Source organism: Podarcis erhardii (assembly GCF_964252035.2).
Source record: "Podarcis erhardii genome assembly, chromosome: 14".
Taxonomy (NCBI): domain Eukaryota; kingdom Metazoa; phylum Chordata; class Lepidosauria; order Squamata; family Lacertidae; genus Podarcis; species Podarcis erhardii.
This window is the reverse complement of record NC_138503.1, coordinates 7,728,305-7,744,402: the sequence shown is the minus strand read 5'-3', so window position 1 is coordinate 7,744,402 and position 16,098 is coordinate 7,728,305. Positions and strand designations below refer to the sequence as shown.

Here is a 16,098-nt window from a genome sequence, read left to right as displayed (position 1 = left end):
AGTGGGCTTTATTCCCAGGTAAGTGTATAGGATTGCAGCTTGCCAACATTCAGCAGTTGGGAAGGCTCAGCTGAATTTCATTGCCATACCCTACTTTATTGGGACGCGGGTGGCGCTGTGGGTTAAACCTCAGAGCCTAGGGCTTGCAGATCAGAAGGTCGGTGGTTCGAATCCCCATGACGGGGTGAGCTCCCGTTGCTCGGTCCCTGCTCCTGCCAACCTAGCAGTTTGAAAACACGTCCAAGGGCAAGTAGATAAATAGGTACCGCTCCAGCAGGAAGGTAAACGGCGTTTCTGTGCGCTGCTCTGGTTCGCCAGAAGTGGCTTAGTCCTGCTGGCCACATGATCCGGAAGCTGTATGCCGGCTCCCTATGCCAGTAAAACGAGATGAGCACCACAACCCCAGAGTCGGTCATGACTGGACCTAATGGTCAGGGGTCCCTTTACCTTTACCTTACCCTACTTTAATGCCTCCAGATTCCATCTCCTGTGCAATAAAATCTAGAAAGATTTGCTAGCAAAGTGGGGAGAGGGTGATCTATCAGAGGTAGCATCTGAATGCTGTCAGATTTAACGGCTGCCAATATCAGCATATCCCTGCTCCCCAATAAATATGAGGTTGCGCAATTGGAAACATGAAGCCTCTCCAGCCAGTAGATAATTTGGGTTTCTTATGCAGTTGCATGCGCACCTGAATATTAGATACGCATTTAGTGTTCCAGAGGCAAGCCCATGACCTTTGTACAGTATATGCCCTTTCCAAAAAGAAATCTGCAGTAGCTCCAGCTATGAACCAAAATGGCAATGCTCTCCAATATGATTTCCAGCAGTGTGGCCTTAATAGTCTATTACAGCAAAACCATCAAGAGTCTTACGGCAGGAGTCTAACATGAGTGACATATGAGTGTGTTGCATTAAGTCGGGTCCCAAGACTCTTGTTTTTGTTCCAACATAATCGCCCATTTTTTTAAATAAGCCTGATACAATAATCTCAACCAGGACTAATACACTGCTTTAGATAAATTATTTCCAATACCGCATATGGCATCTTTGCATAATACTGCATTGTGTATTGTTCCTCCATAAGGCCAGTTCCTCGAACCGAACTGATCCCACCACCATCAAGTTCCTTCTCAGATTTCAGTCTGCTTAATGTATTGCCTCGGTAATGGACTGGATGAGAGCCAACAAACTGAAACTCAATCCAGATAAGACGGAGGTACTGTTAGTGGGCGGTTCCCTCAACTGGATAGATGGGAGGTGGCCTGCTCTTGATGAGGTTGCACTCCCTCTGAAGGAGCGGGTACGTAGCTTGGGGGTACTCCTAGATCCTTGGCTCAGGTGGCCTCAGTGGCGCGGACTGCATTCCTCCAGCTGCACCCCTACCTGGACACGGATAGCCTAACTTCTGTCATCTGTGCTCGGATAACCTCTAGGTTAGATTACTGCAATGTGTCTCTGTATACAGTTCGGAAACCTCAGCTGATACAGATTTGGATGACCAGGTTGTTCACCAGGAGAAGATGGTTTGAGCGTATTACACTGATCCTGGCCGGACTGCACTGGGCCCAAAAGCATGATGTTTGCATATCAGGGCTCATGTCTTTTAAATGCATTATGACAAGCAGAAAGTCGATAGGAAAAGCAGCAATGAGGCTCCACCTGATAATTTTCTGCCTGTCCAAGATTAAAACTAATGGAGTGTGAGGTGCATTGTGTTGTTCTGCTCTTAAAGCATAATTACCAGAAATAATAGTGATATTGTTTTCATTTTATTAAATGGGGGGGGGGGTGCAGGTTTCTGCAGCCATCAAGATTCATTTACTAATCTTTTACATTTACCAAATCATCACATAACATAATATTGTGTAGAGGTTTAATAATATTAATAATAACTTTATTATTTATACCCTGCCCATCTGGCTGGGTTCCCTCAGCCACTCTGGGCGGCATCCAACACATTAAAAATTGTAAAACATTAGACATAAAAATTTTCCTGATACAGCGTTGCCTTCAGATGTCTTCTAAAAGTCAGATAGTTGTTTATTTCCTTGACATCTGATGGGAGGGTGTTCCACAGGGCGGGCGCCACTACCGAGAAGGCCCTCTGCCTGGCCCCCCCTGTAACCCCACTTCTCGCAAGTTAAAAGGCAGGACTTGGTTTTGGGAGACCTGACGAATCTTCACCGTTGCTTAATTTATACTTTATTATTATTTAAAGTACCTAAAACAAGCACCATAGAAAGATTTTTGGCAAATATACAGGCCCTACCCTTGGACATACAATGCAAGAGACACAATGCATTGGAGCAGTTTGGAGGAAGCAGGAAACAAGCAAATGCAAGTCTCCAAATTTTTAATGGAAGGGACACTGCTTCCTAATACTTCTTACATTCTTCCATGCCTCCTTTGTCTCGGCTGCAGCTAGGTTTGCAAGAAAAGCCCAGTGCCAGCCAGCCAGCCCCAGTGAAGCAAACCGATCAAACCCTGCTTTCTCTCCTCACTGCAAATGGGTGGAGCAGTCACTGGGAGTTGCAACAGAGCAGTTTTGGTGATCACTGGGCAACCTTCAAGTCTCAGCCTTGCCTACTTTACACGGATGTTATGCTAAAAGGAGGAGCACAGAACGCTGCTGCTTTACCTCTTTGGACAGGATGGGAAAATGCAATTCATAAATGCTCTCCAAACCACTGCAATAAAAAAGGAAATGCACTCTGTGAGTCCATAATTTACGAACACACACATAATAATAAAACAAAAAAAGGGTAAATGAATATTGGGAAATGATTTATAATGAATTGAAAAAAAAGGCTTAAAATTACAGAGTCCTATCCGTTGGGGATAATTGAGACTGAAATTTCCCCAGGCGTCAGGAAATGTTATTTATGTGTGCAACAACTGTGGCCTGTGTTTTGTTAGTCCCAAAATGGAATATGAGCCAGGTCCCAACCAAAGAAGAATGGCAACTGAAGTTGACAGAATATACACAACTTGAAGACTTGGCATATAGAATAAGAGAACAAGAAGAACCTACGTTGAAAGACGTTTGCAAAACGTTTGTTGAATATATGGAAAATAATTGTGTACAGCTGAAAACTCTGGCAGCATTAAGATAAATTCAACAGTGTAAATAAGTTTTGATGGATGCAATAATGGAAAACTGATTGATAATAGTTTTTGCACTGTTTTTAACACTTGATTGGGAGCCACCCAGAGTGGCTGGGGAAACTCAGCCAGATGGGCGGGGTATAAATAATAAATTATTATTATTATTATTATTATTACTATTACTATTACTATTACTATTACTATTACTATTACTATTACTATTACTATTACTATTATATGCAGGGGTATAAGATACGTATATAAAATGGACCATGGAAAGAGAAGAAGGGAAGTCCTGGATATCTCAAGTATGTGAAATGTTTATCTGAAACTGTAAAACAAAATTAAAGAAAATAATCATTTTTTTAAAAAATAAGCGCCTCGGTTTCTTAAACGTTCTGCCTTCATCTTCCTCGGCGCGTGCAGCTCCGGGAGGGGCGGGGGGGGGGCGGGGAGGACCAGCTTCCCTCGGGCCGCTCTGGGGAATGGATCTCCATGGTCGGGCTGGGCGGAAGCGGTGTCAGGCGACCGGAAGCGGAAGTGCGGGGCTCCATTGGTTTCCCCGGTGCTGGCATTTTTTTGTTTGTTCCCCCCCACCTCTCCCTCCCCAAGTCCCCTCGTGATGCTTTCTCTGGATTTCTTAGACGATGTTCGGCGGATGAATAAGCGGCAGGTGCGCGCGGACGCCCGGAGGGGACGGGGAGGCGCGGCCCCCGAGGGCCACGAGGGAGGAGGGAGGGAAAGAGAAAAGGAAGGGGGGAGGGAAGGGGAGCTGCAGCCCCGGAGGGGGGGGAGAAAAGGGAGGGGGAGGGGAGCTGCAGCCCCTGAGAGAGGGGGAGGGGAGGCGCAGCCCCGGAGGGGGGAGGGGTTGTGCAGCCTCGTAAGATCAAAGGCCTGGGGGGGGGGAGGATTAATTAATTTAAACCCCGCCTTTTCCCCTGACAGGGACCCAAGGCGGCTTGCAGATAAAACCAAGAAAAGCTAAGAACATCGGGGAGGCGGGGGGGGGGGAGGAAATCATTTTTAAAAACAATTAAACATTAACAGAATCAAAACTAGACTTTGATATCCCCCCCCCCTTCCTTAATGGCAGAACTTGGAGGCAGGGAGGAGCCACCTAATGATGGGGAAAAAACCTCGCTGGCCGTAGATTTAGGACAGACAGCGTAGAGCCGTGGTTCTCAAACTTTGCTCACACCACACCAACTTTTTAATTCATTATAAATACAGTGGTACCTCGGGTTAAGTACTTAAGTCGTTCCGGATGTCTGTTCTTAACCTGAAGCACCACTTCAGCTAATGGGGCCTCCCACTGCTGCCGCACCGCCAGGGCACAATTTCTGTTCTCATCCTGAAGCAAAGTTCTTAACCCGAGGTCCTATTTCTGGGTTAGCGGAGTCTATAACCTGAAGCATCTGTAACCCGAGGTACCACTGTACATTGGACAACACAGCTAGGATTGTCCTCGGTATCACGTGGTGCTCTTGCTCTCATTTTGAAAAGATATCTGTGCAGACATTCTGCAAATAAAAAGAATTATTTTTGGTACAGTGGTACCTCGTGTTACATACCATCCCCCTTACGAATGCTGTGGGTTACGTGCTCCGCTAACCCAGAAGGAGATGCCCCTCGTTGCGACCTTTGCCCCGGGATGTGAGTGGAAGTTGTGCTCTGGCAGTTCGGCGGCAACAGGAGGCGCCATTGGAGAAAGCGCGCCTCATGTTACGGGCAGTTTCCTGTTACGAACGGACCTCCGGAACAGATTAAGTATGTAACATGAGGTACCACTGTACTGTGCTAAACTACACTGAAATGTTTGAATGTTTCTTTGATTGCCCTTGAATCTTCCCACCACAACCTTTGAGACCCACTGACATAGAGCCTAGGAAGCTGGGAGTCAGGATTCTCATTGGTCCATCTAGCTCATTATTGTCAGTACTAACAGGCAATAAGTAGCTCTTTGAGGGCTTCAGGCAAGGAGCCTCCCCTAACCTGAAGATGCCATTGGAGATTGAACCTAGGGCTTTGTGCATGCAAAGCAGGTCCTTTTCCTGTTGGATTGTGGCTTCCCCCCTACGCAATGGGGGGCCCTCTTCACATAGCACATTGTTTTAAGAGCACAAGGAGCTTCCTTCTGCTAGGTTGACACCTGTATGTTTATCTAGGTCATTGATGTCTGATTTGACAAGCAATGGATTTCCAGAGTCTTTCAAAATGAGCCTGATCCTTTATAGTCTTGATTTGCAGTGAAATCCTTTTTATGATGGTGTGCACTGTAGATTAAAATTGCATGTTAGGGAGGGACCGTACGTCAAGTAGTATGCCACTTGCTGTGTACAAAACAATTTTACTCAGAAGTCAGTTCTGTCTAAGGTGGCAATCTTAGGAAATTTGATGTTACATGATGTGCCTCCCCTGGCTTACAGCCTGAGGCTAAACATCTTTATTTAGAAAAAAACCCCATTGATTTCAATACAGTATGTGCTTATCATTGGCCTTAGATGGCTTTGAAATGGGGTTTGGCAGGTATCTTCAACCTTTTCCAACCTTGAACTTGCCTTTAACCAAGCATGAATTTGGGGACAGATTTCTTAATCTTTTACCATATATTTGCATCACTGCATGGTGATAATGCTGTTGTGACCCACCTTGAATCAGACTTGCTCCCACTATGCTTAAAGGTTGGTTTGTCCAGGTAAAGGATGCTTTTTCCTTTTGCTTGGCTCAACTGGAGATTAAGAGCAAACAGATTGTAGATAAGGCTGTTTGGAAGTAAGGCCTGCTGTGTTTAGTGGAGCTTGCTTCCGTTTGCAAAGGACTGAAGCCATGCAATATGAACGCATGCTTGTTTATTTAGAAGTAAGTGCTATCAATTGAAAAGAATTTACTTTCAAGTAAGTGTGGCTAAGATTGCAGCTTGAAGGTGTGGTGGGAAGGGGCGCTATCATGGAACACTTGCATGAAGCAGTGTTCAGCTGCTGGACTCAAGGTGATTTGCTATCAGTAGATACAGGAAGAGTTGAGCTGTTAGCACAGAGCGCCTATAAAACCATCCAAAGTCCCAACATCCTGCTGCAAGATTGGAAGTCCATTAATTGGCCCCTGTGCACAAACTAGTCTTCAGTATCCCCCAAGGAGACAGCAGAGCACTGAAGGGCAAGTGTGACTAACTGTTTGGGGGCAAAGGGCTACAAAACCCATGACCGACCCTCCAGGTCTGATGTGTGATTAGTGCAAAAGTGGGCGTAGTCATTAAAATTCAGATCCAGTATGTTCACCTCCAGACAATATCGAGTCTCAGAATATTTAAATCTGCCAGTTTAAACTGCTTTATTTGAACTGGGTTCCACTGTTTTAACAGTGCTTGAGAATTCAAATGTAATTGTATGTCTGGGCAAGCTGCTGGTTGCACTCCACTTACTCCCAAGTAGTGCTGTTGACAGTGCTGGGACTTGCAGACGAAACAAGTTTGCCACCTACAGTTAGAGAAAGCAGGGTGGGCTTTTTGGAGTGGGGTTTCTCTTGAGAGAGATCTTTGTGCCTGTGTATCTTGGGCAGTGGGGTGGCTTTTGTGTTCTCAGTGCCTACCTCACCCTTGTCCCCTTCACCCCCTCCCAGCTGTATTACCAGGTGCTGAACTTTGGGATGATCGTTTCCTCAGCGCTGATGATCTGGAAGGGGCTGATGGTGGCAACGGGCAGTGAAAGCCCCATCGTGGTCGTGCTTAGGTAAAACTGTGCTGGGAATCTCTGGTTGCAGGGTGAGACCTCAAGGATTGCTGGAGCTCAGATAGCCTGGAATGGCTTGTCTGGGCTGGAGCATCTTCTGGGCATGGCCTCTGCCAACCAGCACAGACCCTTTCACCACTGCCATCTTGACAGAAGGGCCTATGAAACCCAGAATAGCAAGAAACTGCTATTCAAACATCTGAAAAAAGGCAGGGTGCAAACCCTAAAATATCCAAAGCCCACCACGTAGGGGGTGCGTTTCTTAGGTGACAGAGTGCAAAAGGGCTGTCCATTATTAAGTAAACTGTATTTTTCAAGATAGGCATTACACTTTTAATGTAGGGAGGGAGAGATCTTTTGAAGAAGAGAGTAATTAGCCCTTGAGGGGAGGCATTCTAGTAATATGAACATATCTATTCATATTAAGTCAACTCCTAGTTGTTTAGTGTTGTCTAGTTTGATTGACAGCAGACCACAAAGACTTCCAGTGTAATACTTTCCTAGATGTGCCTCCTGAGGCCCTTTTAATGGGAGCGGGTTGGGCTTAAAACTGGGGCTATAGAGCAGAAAGAGACAGTAAAGCTATCCAGAGTTCTGAACCTGCATTTTGCTGTGAGGTAGGCCAGACCATCTCCACTGGTGGCCACTTGAGGTATGGGGTTTCTGATAGCTTGATTATAATAGTAAAATAGTTGGGCTAATGCTGGCAGATCTTCATATACTCCAGGATAGATTCCCAGGGTTATCTAGGTCTTCTACAGCTGCCTTTGAAGCTGCTTCTCTAATGGAGCCAGCAATGTGAATAATAAGTACTAAACTGTTATGTAAAAGGGAAAATATGGACCCCCAGCTTGAGAAGAGCCAAGATCCGTTTCTTGCTACCCACATATTAATGCGTATGAAATGAAAAGAAAGACTGCCAAGAGATCAGTAGTCCAAGTCAGCTGGCAGGGAAGACTAAAAGGCACAATAAAGTGTGCAGCTTCCTGGTTTCCTCAGTACAGACTGTCCTGAGAGAGCGGGTGATATATTTCTTTTCTGGCTCTTTTAGCTGCAAGGATAGAAGGCCTTGTGAATTTTTATCTCTCTGCCTTCTGCACACAGTTGGGTCCACTTAATGGGGAACCTTCAACCCTCCAGATGTTCTTGGCCTCCAGCTTCTGTCCATCCGTCAGTGATGATGGGAGTCCTGGTCCAACAGTATCTGGACAGCACAGGTTCCCCATCCCTTCTTTAAACATTAACAGCCATGCCGTGAGATGGACTCATGGAAAAGAGTGTAACATGTCGAGTACTCCTGTAGAGCTCATTACTTCTTGGAAAAGTTCCCATTGTCAGGTGTGGCAGTAGAGTAAAGTAGCTTCAGATGGGCTGGATTTCATATACAGGCAACTCCCCATTTGCGCATGGGTTGCGTTCTGGGTCATAGCACGATTGTGTGAAATAGCTTCTTGGTGGAACACCCATGGAAAAGCCTTCACACACCTTGTTCTGCCCCCTTTTTGTGACATATTAGGGTCACTTCCTGGTTTGACATGATGCACGCTTGTGCGGTTGCGCACATATTGGACACACCTAAAACATTTGTTGTCTGTACTTACGATAACATGTCTATACCAGCTTTCTTTGTGATGCAGACACAAGACACATAACAACAAACAAAATGAAACAATACCCTAACAATAAAACTGATTGAAATATAAACAAAGTCCTTAAAGATGGAACAAATCCTAAAACACTTTAATTAAAAAAACCACACACACTGAAAAGGAGCAGTCTTAGGATACCAAATATACCCATCTGAGTTTGTTGTTCCACAGTATGGGGCCACTACTGAGAAGGCCATCTCTTGTGTTTCTATGAGCCAAACCTCCATCAGTGGTGAGACTGTAAGAAGGGCTTCAGATGCTGTGTAATTTTCTCTAAAATGTTTATACAGGAAGAAGCAGCTCTTAAGAAAACCCTGGTCTTAGACAGTATGCCGATGTTCCCCAGTTTGGGACCATTCAGATGTAGTTGTTTTCTATAAGGGTTGATGGGAGTTGTAGTCCCAACAACATCTGGAGGGCCCCAGGTTGACGAAGATTGCAATAGCCAAATAATATTCCGAAGCTTTATCCCTAAGCTTGCGTCCCATATGGCTGATGGCTTGCACTATCTGCAGATCTTCTGCCAGAGCTTGAAATGAGACACCAGAAGACTCCCTCTTTGTCTTTGCTTTCCTTGTCAGAATGTCAGTATTTCCTGGCGACTGCAGGCATAACATACAGATGCACAATGCTTACAAAGTTCAGCATCTCTGCCTGCACTAGATCAATTATTGTAAAATTTGAAAGGTTAAGGATTTTGAATCACTTTGCCATTTCCCAGACATAAGTAATGGCCTAGCAGTGCCTGGGATAAAATAATGCTAGTGATGGAGAGAATCAATAACAGCCTCTTACTGCAGCACATGAGGAATTAGATTCCTGGGAGTAGTCATTTGAAGGCACATGAAGATTCCCACTGTGTTTCATTCTTAAAGTGGTAGCTGGTGTAGTTCAGTCCTTTCTAGCTGTCCTGTAGCCCTTCAAAACCACCCTGGGTGATGATATCTCAGGACACAAACGCTGTGCTCATTAACCGATGGCTTTGTCTTCCAGCGGCAGTATGGAGCCTGCATTTCACAGAGGAGATCTCCTGTTCTTAACCAATCGTATCGAGGAGCCAATCAGAGTGGGCGAAATCGTGGTCTTTAGGATAGAAGGAAGGGAAATCCCAATAGTGCATCGGGTTTTGAAAATTCATGAAAAGTACGTGTGCCTTTCTGGATGGCGGTCGCTACAAAAGTCTATTGACATGTCGCTTTATGCTGGAATCCTTTTCCAGACAGCAGCTGCGTTCAGATGTCACATTACCATGGTTTAGAGGATAGAGAACAAGTTCTGTGCTTGTGCAATCCCTTCTCCTCTTCTATGCTCAGTTTCATTTGTTGCTTTGTGGTTTGAACAAACCGCAGCCTGCCATTGCAGCCAAACCATCAATCTGGCTTGAGCAAACCCTCTGAACCAGGAGGGCAGTCATGATTTGATCCTCATTTTGAAATCGTATTTGAACGGCTTGTTCAAATCACAGGTTACTGATTCAGATCAGCAAACTAGTTTGGTTAAACCTGGAATAGTTTTATTAAGTCCAGTGCTTGAAGAGAAGAGGAAGCTTCTTCCTGATCCTTTAAAGATCATAAGATAAGGGTATGTGATGTCTGAATGTGTTTGGCTGCCTTGGAAATAACACAGGAAATAGCATTCTGTCCTTGGCTTAGTGGGGGTATTTGCAGTTCTGGAATAGCTGTGGAATCTAAACCATGGCTATTTTATGCTTTGGCACAGTTTATTGGATGAATGTTGCTGTTCCTGTCCCCCCATCGTCGTTCCCCGCTGAGTTTATTGGACTGTTTTATTCTTTTAACCCATCCTACCGTATTTTTTGCTCTATAAGACTCACTTTTTCCCTCCTAAAAAGCAAGGGGAAATTTGTGTGCGTCTTATGGAGCGAATGCAGGCTATCCCAGAAGCCAGAACAGCAAGAGGGATTGCTGCTTTCACTGCGCAGCGATCCCTCTTGCTGTTCTGGCTTCTGAGAGTCAGAATATTTTTTTTCTTGTTTTCCTCCTCCAAAAACTAGGTGCGTCTTGTGGTCTGGTGCGTCTTATAGAGGAAAAAATACGGTATGTTTATAAGAAGGCCTCTCACATCTATTCTCATGAAAGTATATATGCAGTGACCAAATAAATTGTCTGTCTTTTTGATAGGAACTACTTTTAATGTGACCCCCTCCCCAATTGCTTGACTTGATAACATTTTCTCTGTCCTTTAGCTTTGCAACATCCCTTGAAACCTGTAGTCTGCTGGACCTGAAAGAGTATCCCAGTTGTGTGTGTGTTTGTTTGTGTGTGTGTACAGGAGTGCATGCACCATGGTTGTCTAAGACTGAAGGTGCATAATTTATATTCTAGTTGCTTTGGGGTGTCTCATGGGAAGTGACTAATAAACAAAATGAAAACCAATAATGATAATTTTGTAGAATCTCTCCCAGAATTGCATCCCAATCATTTTCTTTCTCTGGGGCAGGCATTTCTGACCTTTGCACACATTTGTAACCCTGTTGTGCAATGGCATCCTGTCCAGAGGAATGAGATCCACACCAGGTTTTTTTATATTATAAAAAGTTGCTGGATTCTTCCTTGGTTGCCCTTCAGCAGCTACCTAACTCTGGTTTTTCCTCCCCAAGACAAAACGGAGACATCAAGTTCTTGACGAAGGGTGACAATAATGCTGTTGATGACAGAGGCTTGTACAAGCAAGGCCAGCACTGGCTGGAGAAGAAAGACGTGGTGGGGCGAGCAAGAGGGTAAGCTGTAAGCCAGCAGGAGACGATCTGTAGCATACCTTGCATGTTCAATTTCCAGTGAAGCTGTCAGTGAGCTGCCCTCACATTTTTTAACATTCCTCTTTGTTAAAAGTAAAAAGAAACTAGCACCAGAAGGTGAGGGGCTGGGGTAGAAGTTCTCTCTCAATGTGCTAACTTTTGACTTGCAGAATTTGCGGAGAGCAAGCATTCAAATGTTGCATTCCCCCACCTGCTCTCTGAAACGGTACCATTTCAGGAGTCGGCCATCTTGTTTTTCCTCCATGTGGCCAAAGCCTTGTCCTATCTATCGAATGCATCTTCAGAACCAACAGTCAACCCAATGTGTGTCTAACAGTGGCATAATTTCTTTCTTTTTAGATTTGTGCCATACATTGGAATAGTGACCATCCTTATGAACGATTACCCAAAATTTAAGGTATGATCTTCCACTCAGTTCATCTGCTGGAGAAATTATCTCCTCCCTTAGGCAGGAAACTTTTATGTAGAAAAATTGTTAGCAGGAACCTCAGTTCTTCACAGTTCTTCCCACTTGTGCAACAGAATCCCTTCCTCTCCTCCCCGTGTATATCCCCTAAATTGGCTAGAACCATTTCTCCTTTGACATCTAGCTTTTTGTGGAGAGAAGAGCAGGGGTGGGTTTGATCCCATCACGTAAACCCCACCTGCAGTCTGAAGGTGGTGGTATGGTCCACTATCCAGGTATTAGTTTGCCACCTTGATGAGTATTATTATTATTATTATTATTATTATTATTATTATTATTATTCCACTCTATACCCACAGGTCTCAGGGGGTTCACAGGATAAAATCACAATATAAAAACCGAAATTACATAATCAAAATAAAAACAAAAACAATATCCCCCGAAAAAACCAACCCACATTTTTAAGGGCGTTACTTTTAGGTTTTTTGTTTTGGTTTTGTTAAGCTGGGATGTTGTGATTCTATGATATCTTGAGATCCTGTATAGTAGCCTGTCTTCCATTCTATTCTACAGATCACGATTGTGCATTCTTATACCTAAGCTGTAAGTGTGTTTGACAGCTCAAAGCCTTTTTGTCTTTCCCCCCCACAGTACACTGTCCTCTTTCTACTGGGCTTGTTTGTGCTGGTGCATCGAGAGTAGCCTGCCACCCAGGGAGGCCAGCTGAAGATGCCATTTGCTCTTGAGTAGACAGTGAGGTGTGATGTATGTACATTTCACTGCTTCTTAACCAAGTTCGGTTTGGCTTTTGTTTTTGTTTTTCAACAGCCGTGTAACAGGAGAGTCGATTCCAGTATTTTGAACAGTTTGTCACATTTTAGCATTTTTGTACATCAGTGAATTTTTATATTAAAAGATTTAAGCCAAAGCATCTTGTCTTTCTATGTGCTTATGAGTTCTCTCTTCCCCCTTGGTGGCCACATTAAGTTAGATGGGAGCAGGACTTTGGCTACCAGCTTGAGGTCACCACGAGTGAATGAATCCATGGGACAAGCAGGCTGCATCAAGATTTGAATGAAACCTTGTGAGGCACCCATAGTCCCTATCATACCTTCTGATTTTAAAACTATAAAAGTATAGCAGCTTCTAAGGTCTCCTTTGAGAACTACAGGGAACAGCATTGAGTACTTGACTTGGCATTTGAATAGCCATGCTTGTTTTACCTAGCACAATACAATTCTCCTCCACCACCACCACCTTTCCTTGAGTTGAAAGGCTCCAATTTTTGTGGCACGTATATTTTCTATATGTTTGCAAGAACTCCCATTGGGACAACACAGTCCCTGCTTTGTTGTAGTGGAGCATTATTTGACACAGCATGCAAAAGCCAGTTGCAGTAGGAACATAAGACGCTACCTTGTACTGAGCTGGACCACTGGCAATCTAGCTCAGTCCTGTCTCCATTCACTGCCAGCAACTCTCCAGAATTTCAGGTGGGGTTTCCCCCCCCAGCCCTACCGGGAGATGCTAGAAATTAAACCTAGAGCCTTCTGCATGGAAAACAGGCGCTCTGCCAGTGATCCATGAGGCATCATTAAGACAACTAGGAAATTGTTTTAAAATGTGTGCCCTGCCCCTCCCACAAGAAAGCTTCAGGATACAGTGGTACCTCGGGTTACATACTCTTCAGGTTACAGACTCCGCTAACCCAGAAATAATACCTCGGGTTAAGAACTTTGCTTCAGGATGAGAATAGAAATCACGCGGTGGCGCAGCGGCAGCAGTGGGAGGCCCCATTAGCTAAAGTGGTGCTTCAGGTTAAGAACAGTTTCAGGTTAAGAACGGACCTCCAGAACGAATTAAGTACGTAACCAGAGGTATCACTGTACAGTCATACCTCGGGTTAAAGTTGCTTCAGGTTGAACGCTTTCGGGCTGTGCTCCGTGGCAACCTGGAAGTAACGGAATGCGTTACTTCTGGGTTTCGCAGCATGCGCAGATGCTCAAAGTGACGTCATGTGCATGCGCAGAAGTGGTATATCGTGACACGTGCAGATGCAGGTTGCATTCTCTTCAGGATGTGACCAGGGCTCCGGAACGGATCCCGCTAGCATCCAGAGGTACCACTGTACTTGCACAGGACACAGTGAGATGTGAATGGGCAATGGTGTACAGCCTATCAAGAAGAGGTACTGAGTTCTACCACAAAAGTCAAATGAAGACCACATGGGACTCTTCATAGAAAGGACCTGGTTGACACCTGCAGCAGAATGAAATGGGAGAATCTGGAGGTGCAGAGTGGACCGTACCACCTCAGACTGGGAATGTCCTTTGTGAATGCTTCCCCCTTGTGTAAAAACAAAAAAAGAGAGAAAACTGGGGAAGAAACTTCTAACCCAGCTCATGCTTAGCTTTCTATTTGCAGGGAAATGTTTAAGCAGGGCTTTTGTTCTTTAAAGAGCAGAACAGAGTACTTTGGACTCTGCTGCTTCATTGCTGCAGGGATCTGTTGGGTGTGTAGAGCAGTTCAAGTATATTGCCATCACCAATGGCAATATACTGGTGGGTGTGCAAAAAGGGCCTTAAAAGTGTGCCAGACCTTTTGGTAGAAGCAAGAAAGTCATGTCCCTGCGCAAGGATCTTGCATTCTAAAGCCAGACAAGTCTCGACATAGCAGAGGAAATGCAAAGGTGAGGGGAAACGCAAAGGAACATGAGCAAATGTAACTTCACAGACTTGGGGACAAAGATGGGTTAAGCACAGGCTTTGGCATACCTCTTTGGGGAAGGAGCCATAGCTTGGTGGTAGAATCCATGCTTTGCCTGCAGAAATTCCTAGGTTCAATCCCTGGTATTTTCTGTTTAAAAAATCATCTGGTATCAAGTGAAGAGAGAGAATGCACTGTCTGAAACTCTGGAGAGCTACCTCCAGATACAGAGGAACAGGAAATGATTGGTTAAATCAAGGATGGGGGGACATGTTGGATTCCAACTCGACATCAACCGGAACGGTCAGGCATGAGGGGTTGTATTCCAACTGCACCTGCAGGGTCAAAGGTTCCCTATATCCCTGACCTAGATGGACAAGGAGCCTGACCTGACACAAAACAATCTTCGGTGTTCCTAAAGCTGGATTCTGAGACAGAACTTAAAGGAAAAGAAAAGGATCCCTTGCGTTCTGGAGCCTTCACTGTGCGCTACCCAGAGACTTGCTTCTCTGCATTCTAAAGATGTGGAGGACCCCTTTCCCCCCACGGTTTCATTGATGCTGTGCTTGCATGGCAAGCTTGGGGGTGCAGAGAAATCAGCACACAGGGATGCTTGTCAATATCCATGGCATGCCGCAGTAAGGAAGCCAGGTGACCAGAGGGAAGGTAGCATTGCCTTCCGTGCTATGTACGTGATCTCTAAATGCTGTCATTTTATGCATTGTGTCGCTTTTCTCTTTGTAGCTCCCCGTTAAGAGCAGAGGGCACTTTCTCATTAGTAACTTGACTCCTGCCCCAACAGCATCACAGCTCCTTTAGAAAAGGTCACCAAAGACGTGTGTGTGCTTTAGCACAATCACATCCTCATAGCCGTGACGGCGCGAGCTCCTCTGGCAGTTTCTAACATGCTGGCTTGTCGCTTGCGTGCGCATCACCAGCTAATGTGCTAATATTCCCACATCTGTCACTTTGCAGTGAATCTGGAATCCAGCCTGGCTTCAGGTTGAAACCCTTGGCGGAGTGGTATCTTTAATCTTTGCTCAGGGATAGGGAACCTTTGGCGGCCCTTCAGATGCTGCTGAACTACAACTCGCATCATCCCTGGCCATTGCCCAAGCTGGCTGGGGCTGATGAGAGTTGTGGTTTGGCAGCACCTGTTGGGCCAAACATTCCCTACCCCTGCCTTAGGTGGTACAATTTGGAAGCAGAAAGAAAGCCAGTGTGGTCTAGCTGTTAAGAGCAGTGAAGTTGAAATAACTCCTCACTTGGTCACAAAATTGGCACTTGATCAACATCTCAGCCTAACTTGCTTCATAGGTTTGCTGGGAAGATAAAATGAGGATAAAACCTTGGTACACTCTGCCCCTAAGAACTTTGAAGTCAGCCTGCAGCTGGCCACCAATCATTTGATGTTGTATCTTGGACCAAGTGGGCTACTGATAAGGGCAAATCTTTTGTGTGTACAGTTGTACCTTGGTTTTCAAACAGCTTAGTTCCCAAACGTTTTGTCTCCCAAACGTCGCAAACCCAGAAGTGACTGTTCCGGTTTGCAAACTATTTTTGGAAGCTGAATGTCCAACAGGGCTTGCAGCCAATCAGAAGCCCCGATTTGGTTTTTGAACGTTTGGGAAGTCGAATGGACTTCCAGAATGGATTCCATTCAACTTCCAAGGTACGACTGTATATGTATATCTAAAATAGCCCTGCCCTGCAAAATGCAAT

General features: G+C 45.0%; 1 protein-coding gene across 1 annotated transcript; it reads left to right on the top strand.

Annotated features, from left to right (window-relative positions):
* The first annotated feature begins 3,622 nt into the window (after window positions 1–3,622).
* On the top strand, window positions 3,623–12,598 carry SEC11A (SEC11 homolog A, signal peptidase complex subunit). Its single transcript, XM_081839366.1, has 6 exons — window positions 3,623–3,781; window positions 6,727–6,836; window positions 9,479–9,628; window positions 11,106–11,225; window positions 11,604–11,661; window positions 12,322–12,598. Exons 1-6 carry the CDS (start codon window positions 3,731–3,733, stop codon window positions 12,370–12,372), a joined length of 540 nt encoding a protein of 179 aa, XP_081695492.1. The 5' UTR covers window positions 3,623–3,730; the 3' UTR covers window positions 12,373–12,598.
* The last annotated feature ends 3,500 nt before the right edge of the window (window positions 12,599–16,098 follow it).